This window comes from Emiliania huxleyi (assembly GCF_000372725.1).
Source record: "Emiliania huxleyi CCMP1516 chromosome Unknown EMIHUscaffold_1444, whole genome shotgun sequence".
Taxonomy (NCBI): Eukaryota; Haptophyta; order Isochrysidales; family Noelaerhabdaceae; genus Emiliania; species Emiliania huxleyi.
The window spans coordinates 1-6,615 of NW_005201149.1; the positions used below are offsets into that span (position 1 = coordinate 1).

At 65.9% G+C, this 6,615-nt stretch overlaps 3 protein-coding genes across 3 annotated transcripts; 2 read left to right on the plus strand and 1 right to left on the minus strand.

The window, feature by feature from the left end:
- The first annotated feature begins 2,050 nt into the window (after positions 1–2,050).
- On the plus strand, positions 2,051–4,703 carry EMIHUDRAFT_471574 (hypothetical protein). Its single transcript, XM_005787174.1, has 4 exons — positions 2,051–2,596; positions 2,801–3,682; positions 4,213–4,305; positions 4,373–4,703. The coding sequence occupies exons 1-4, from the start codon at positions 2,090–2,092 to the stop codon at positions 4,529–4,531; spliced, it is 1,641 nt and encodes a 546-aa protein (XP_005787231.1). The 5' UTR covers positions 2,051–2,089; the 3' UTR covers positions 4,532–4,703.
- A 162-nt stretch (positions 4,704–4,865) lies between these two features.
- Positions 4,866–5,315, minus strand: EMIHUDRAFT_317662 (hypothetical protein; the record flags this gene model as incomplete). The annotated part of the gene is made up of 1 exon (XM_005787175.1): positions 4,866–5,315. The coding sequence occupies one exon, from the start codon at positions 5,313–5,315 to the stop codon at positions 4,866–4,868; it is 450 nt and encodes a 149-aa protein (XP_005787232.1).
- Positions 5,316–5,867: 552 nt separating this feature from the next.
- On the plus strand, positions 5,868–6,604 carry EMIHUDRAFT_122713 (hypothetical protein; the record flags this gene model as incomplete). Its single annotated transcript, XM_005787176.1, has 2 exons — positions 5,868–6,353; positions 6,497–6,604. Coding segments are annotated over 2 exons (594 nt in total), but the record flags the coding sequence as incomplete, so codon positions are not given.
- Positions 6,605–6,615: the final 11 nt, after the last annotated feature.

The window sequence follows — 6,615 nt, forward strand, 5'->3', positions numbered from 1 at the left end:
GGGGTCCCGCGGCACGCCACGCGGCCGCCTCGGCCGCGGGCAGCGCCGAGTCGTCGCCGTGCAGGAAGAGCTCGCGGTCCGAGGAGGCGGGGCGCGGCCGCTTGGAGGGCGGCGCGAGCAGTGGCGGCCGCGAGGAGGTGGAGGCGGAGGAGGCGGATGCGGCGGCGGCGGAGGAGGAGGAGGCGGCGGCGGAGGAGGGGGAGGCGGAGGTGGCGGAGGAGGAGGCGGAGGTGGAGGCGGAGGTGGAGGCGGAGGTGGAGGCGGAGGTGGAGGTGGAGGTGGAGGCGGAGGTGGCGTTGGCGGCAGACCCGGTCTCAGGGCGCGGCGGCAGCGGCTGGCAAAGCGGCCGGCAAAGCGGCTGGCAAGGCGGCGGCGGCGGTGATGCATCGAGATCAATTACAGGGGCGTCGGCAGAGCTGCGCACAGGATGGCTGCCAGCACCGCCATCTTCTCCACGGACGCCGCCACTGTCGACGAGAGGCACGGTTCCGGAGAGGAGGTCGGCGAGCGAGACTTTGGGCAGGTCGGCCATTAGGCAGGATAGCCTCTGGGACTGGGCTTTGGCGGCGCGGGCCGCCTCACTGAAGGACTTCTGCTGTTTTATATATATACCAAAAGGAGGGCTACACGAGGCCCTCTTCTGCTGTTCTAACAGCTGACGCAGTCTCGCCGAGGCTCGCCCCAGCACTGTCGGGTTCCCTCGCCCCCCCGGGCAAGGGGGGGGGGGGGCGTGAGGCGTGGGAGTGTGCCTCGCCAGCCTCCACCCAACCCCTTACGCACTCTTCACACAGGGGCTCTCACAGACTGTGAGAGTTCACGGGGTCGACTACAGTGTGTACAGCGGGGAGGAGTGCGCGAGTGCCCTCCACCCATACCGCGTTGGTGTCCAATCCGAGCCTGGATGTTCTTCACCTTCTTTCTTTCGTTTAGTAGCGAGGATTGATTGGTTGGTTCGCCTGTGACGCGGCTAGGTCCTTTTCCTCTTCTTGAATCTTTGCGCCGGCATTACTAGGACACAAGTCGGCATTGCCAGGACGATCGCCTTTGCGCCGACGTTACAACTGTCACACACACACACACACCGCCGTTCTCCATGGCGCGCGTAGCTATGACAGGGACCGCGGCCGCGGACCCGGGTGGCGGACGGGGCTGGTGCGCAAGCGCCGGCCACCGTCGTGCCGCCGGGGATGCGCAGCGGACCCTGGAATAGCTACGATCGCGCGCAACTGCAGGACGCGGTGATGGTCGCATGGGCAACTTTGCGGTGGCGGGCCTCGTCACCGTGATCGGCAACACTACGCGGAGCGAGTGCATGCGCGATGGGACCGACGAGAACGACGACGCCGACACCACTAGCGTGACAGCTGAGCTGCGGAAGGTCGCAGAGTTGCCCAACGTCCAACGCTCGGGGGTGACGTATGAGTACAAGACGCAGCTCGTTGACATGGCAAGCGCCCTCGAGCACCGTTGGGCTGAAGTCCAAGCTCAGAACGAGAAGCGGATGATGGACAAGACGCTTCTCGGCAAGAACGGCGACAGGGGCTTCTGCCAAACGTCAACCACGTGGGTCTAAAGCCGCGCCAGATCACACCATGCGCTGTTCTCCCGCGATCGATGGCGGCTTGGTGGACACACCTGTGGGAAGTGTCACACTCTGCTCGGCCGATCGATCCTCCCCCACCCACTCGATCGATCACTGTGAGAACTGATTGAAGAGGGTGTTTAATAGAGGGTGTTTACTAGCCTGTTGTACACTGTGTTGAGTGAGTGTGAGTGTGTATGTTGAGTGAGTTGAGTTGTTCATTCCTAGATTTGTTTCTCGGAAGGCTGCCACGAAGCCCTCTAACATGGAGTGCGAGGTACTCGTCTGTCGCCGTCCCAAACTGTCACTCCCCTTTCTCCCGGCCGGGGCGCGCGCGGGGGGGCGGCGGGTTTTCGGGATGTCTGTGGGCCCGACAGCGATGCGTGTGCTGTGTGCTCCGCCTTGCTTAACACAAAAAAAAGCAAAAATCCCGAACGTCGAAAGGAAGTCACTGTACCTCGAGAGGTACACTCTTGGCCGGATCACTGCCGCCCCACCACATCCAGAATGAGCGCGCCCACCAGCAGCAGAATCGAGCGGGACGACGAGCCGCCTCGCCCCAGTCTGGGCATCGCCCTCAACGGCGGAGGCGCCAGGGCGCACGCGGGTTCTTGGGGCTTCATGCGTGCAATGCACCATCTCGGCCTCCTTTCGGAGGCGACTCATATCTCTGGCGTGAGCGGCTCGGGCTGGACGGTGGCGCACCTCGCCTACTCCTCCGACCCGCTGGACGAGGTGCTCACAATCTCGCGCCTCCCGACGCCAGCCAGTGCGCTGCCCGACTACAGCAGCAAGGAGGGGCGGGCAGAGCTCGAGATTATGCCGTGGGGCCGCCTCGGCGCGTCGACGTGGATATCCATCGGGGACTACACCAAGCTGCGCTCCTGGACGCTGAGTGCCTCGTTCGCGTGGACCTGCTGCTGCGACCCGCATGAGTTTTGGCTCTGGATGATCGACCAGATCTACCTCAAGCCGAACGGCGTCGACGGCCGGCTCATCACCGCCTCGTCCGAGGCGTGCCGAGACAGCACACTGGAATAGCAGCACGCAGTTGCGCCGCACAGATTTGACCGGCGGAAGCCACAGAACCTTTCGAAAACTCGCCGAGAATCCACAAAACCCGCAGAAACAGAGACAGGATCTGAAACAATTGAAACACGATCTGGGTCCTCGTATTCCCGCCCCTCCACCTCTCCGCTCTCCCCTCCCGCCCCTCAGGCGGCCGTCGAGAAGGCCATCGCCGCCGCGCCGCGCCTGCGCCGCTCCGACTTCATCGTGCAGCGGCCCGACGTGCGCGCGCAGCCCATCATCTCGTTCGCCCTCGCCGGCCCGTCGGCGCCGCGCAACTTCACGCACGCGCGCCGGGTGCAGCGGGCGCACTGGCAGGCGACGGGCGACGACGACGCGGCGGAGGAGTACGGGGACGCGCACGCGGCTCGGGCGGCGCACGGGGGCGCGAGCTTCGTCACCTTCGAGGCGACGCCGGACGAGGTGTCGACAGGGTACAAGGGGCCGCCCATGCAGACCGACATCTCCTGCTGCTGCCTGCCCTGCGTCGCCCTCCCGGCGCCTAGCCTCGCCGTGCAGCCCGGCACGGTGCCGATCACGCGCTTCCTGCAGCCCGCCTCCTTCCAGTGCTGCGGCTTCCCCTCCGCCGCGCCGCCTTGCCTCTACCCGTGGAGCCTGCCCTGCTTCTGCGGACGGCCAAACACGTACTGCGGTCCGCCCGCCTTCACGCTGCGAGACGTTGTCGGCACCACCTCCTCCGCGCTCGGCGACTTTGTGCGAGGCGGGGTCGGGCGGGACGGATGCCTGAACGACTGCCTGCTGGACCGGGCGACGGACTGGGCGGCGCAGAACTGGGCGCTGCAGCGGTACCGCGTCTCGCCCTCCTTCGACGGCCGGCGGGCGCAGGACCTGCTCTTTGTGGACGGCGGAATGCACGACTGCTCCGCGCTGCCCGCGCTGCTGCGCCGAAAGTGTACCCGCGTCGTCCAGTTCTTCTCTGGCCCGCAACCGTACGCGACGCTCGCCGAGTCGGGCGGTGCGCTGCGGACGCCTGTCGGCGGCTTGGAGGCCCGGTACACCAACTCGCTGATGGTGGGTCGATGCATGGTCAGGCGCGCTGTGGAAGCCCGTCGACTCGCACATCTCCTCCTTGTTTGGCATCCGCAAGGACGAGCGGCGGATGGGCGGCTACGCCTACTCGCAGAACAAGCTCTTCGAGGCGCGAGATGCAACCGGGATGCAGCCGAGATGCATCCGAGATGCAGCTGAGATGCAGCCGGGATAAGCCGAGATGTAGCCGAGATGCAGCCGAGATGCAGCCGGGATAAGCCGAGATGTAGCTCTTCGAGGCGCCCGCCGTCCGCGAGGAGAGAGCGGCGGGCGCCCCTTCCGCGAGCGCGTCTCTCGGGCCGTAGGTGTCCGCTTTCCGCGAGATGTAATTAATAATTAATAGTTAATTATTAGGTGTCCGCTTTCCGCGAGATGGTCGCGCAGTTCGACAGCTGCCGCGCCGCCGGCCGGCCTCTCATCGCCGAGCTGCGCGGGATCAAGGCGCCTTCGAGACCGACCCTCCGCCGCCGAGCAGGCCCCCGGCGGTGACGGGCTGGTCAGCAACCCCGTAGGTGCTCGAAAACGACTTTTACGGCGTCGAGGCGTACGGGCCGATCGACTTGGTCGTGCACTACATGGACGCGCCGAAGCGCTTCACCGAGACGGTGCCCGTGTGCTCGTCACACCTCTGCGTGTGTGATGGGCGCCTCTCACGCTCCCAGCCGTGAATAGGTGCCCGACGACGTGCTCGCGCTGGGGGGCGAGACATTCCCGATGCTCGCGTCGGGAGGCGGCTACACGTGCGCCCAGGCCAACCTGGTCGCAGACATGGTGGCGTGGTCTGTCCTCTCCGAGGCGGACAAGTTCCGGTTTGACGAGACGCGCACCTAGGCACGCCGGCGGGCTCCGGGGATTGTAGATCTTCGCCAACGTCTACGGGATGGCTAGCTGATCTGCGAGCCTAGGACTTAGAGCCACGTACTACGTCTACAGTGGGTTGCGGGTATTAAGAAACCCGCTTACCATTAAGAAACCACGCCGAGCGATTGCGCTCGTACGAGCCCAGGTGCCAGGCCCCAGGCGTGGAGGCACACAGCGCGCGCTCGCCCGCTCAGCCACACACGAGAACGCGCGAAACCGCTCAATGCGCGCCTCTGCCACTCTCGAATCCGCCCGCGCAGCGCGTGGTTTGGGAAGGTGTGCGTGTGCTGGAGCGCCTCGCCCGTCATCGGGGGCTCGTCGACTTGGTCGCGAGCCAGCGCTCGATCTGCTTCCGCTCGTAGGAATGGCCGTCCGCCGCCATCACCGGGTCGCTCATCACCTCGGTCGTGATGGGGCAGATGAAGTCGGCCGGCGGCGCCTCCGGCTCGGGCGGCTGCTCCTCCGCCACCCGCCTCTCCTCCTCCAGCCTCGCGCTCTCCTGAAGCGCCGTCGCCAGCTCCGCCTCCTCTGCTGCCGCCACCGCCTCCCCCTCCGCCGCCGCAAGCGCCTCCGCCTCCTCGCCTTCCGGCTCCTGCGACGGCCCGCCGCCGCTCCCCCCGCCCTTGCCCTTCTTCTTCTTCTTCTTCTTTTTGGCCTTGCGCTCCTTGGCGCGCTGCTCCGCCTCCTTCTCCGCCTCCTCATCCGCCAGAAGCGCTTCCGCGTGCCGATCCGCCTCCGCAGCCGCCTCCGCCATCTCGGCCTCTCTTCTACGGATGATGCCGGCGCTGGGGTCCCCTTCGGATGCATCGTGACATCTGACAACTGAATTTCCACTGGTTCGTCCTCCTCTGAGTCATCTTCCCCGTCCTCCTTCCGCTCGGCTCTTCGCTCGGTACGTTCGGTGTGGCTCACCCTCCATGCCGTGAACAGGCGTTTTATCCACCCTATATTCTTCTCTCGTTCCTCTGCCCGTGCCTTGGTCTTGTCGTTGTTTCGCACCCATGTCTGTATGGCAATCGAGGCTGCCTTCCCCACTACCTGTAGTTCACTCGTCACCTCTCCCGCGAGGTCCCTTCTCTTTCTTTCGGGTATGGAGTCCGTGAGTGCGGGTAGCGTGCAGGCAATCACGGGTGCTATTTTGTCGTACTCCTCTTCGGCGAGCGCCCCAAATCTAGACCCTTTCGCCTTTAAGGAGGCTTCCCTCGCTCGTCTCAGGAATGTGGCGGTGTCTATCGTGTTGTGCGAGGGAGTTTGGTCGTAAAATTCTTTATCGGTCGGCTCTGGCAGTCGGTGCTCTCGCCGCCTCATGTGCTCGCTCGTGACCCTGGCCGTCGCAGCAGTGGCACTGCGCGCCGGGCCAATACCTGCTCTTCCGCGGCCCGTAACTTTGGCGGCCGATGCGCGTGTCAAGCATGTCGCTGCGGTCGCTCTACACCCGCTGCAGCCAGTGGTGGCCCGGCCATCTGGCCTGTCCGGCCTGCGCTGTGGCCGCTGTGGCCGTCCCGTGCTGTCAGCGGCGCCCGCAAAGAAGGTCAAGACACCATGGAAGACCCTCCTCTCCCTGTGCAAGCCCGACGCCGCTCCGCTCGTGACGGCGTTCGTGTGCCTCGCCGTCGCCGCGTCGGGCGACGCTTTGCTGCCTGCCCTGCAGGGCGCAGCGCTCAACGCGGCGCTTGGGCTCGGCACGGACGCCGCGGGCTCTCTCGCTCCGCTGCGGCCCGCCCTCGTCCGCCTCGCCGCGGTCGGGCTTGGCACAGCCGTGTTCACCGGCATCCGCGGCTTTTGCTTCTGGGTGTGCGGCGCGCGGCTGGTGGCGCGGCTGCGTGCGACGCTCTTCGACGCGCTGCTCGCTCAGCCGCAGGCCTTGCACGACAAGCATAGCCGCTGTTGATCCATGTCTCGACTCTTGCTCTCATCGCCACCCTCGTTGCCCAGGCGTTCCACGACGAGCAAGGCCCTGGCGACCTGTCGACGCGCCTCGCCACTGACTGCGTCAAGCTGGGAGACGTGCTCTCGCTCAACGTCAACATCGTGCTGCGGCAGGTGCAGCTCTC

Bases quoted from the DNA above. Each gene is read 5' to 3' on its own strand.
- EMIHUDRAFT_471574 (XM_005787174.1), top strand. From the start codon at position 2,090: ATGAGCGCGCCCACCAGCAGCAGAATCGAGCGGGACGACGAGCCGCCT. The intron at 3,683-4,212 runs GTGGGTCGATGC...GCAACCCCGTAG, and splicing joins GGTACACCAACTCGCTGATG to GTGCTCGAAAACGACTTTTA. The intron at 4,306-4,372 runs GTGCCCGTGTGC...AGCCGTGAATAG, and splicing joins CGAAGCGCTTCACCGAGACG to GTGCCCGACGACGTGCTCGC.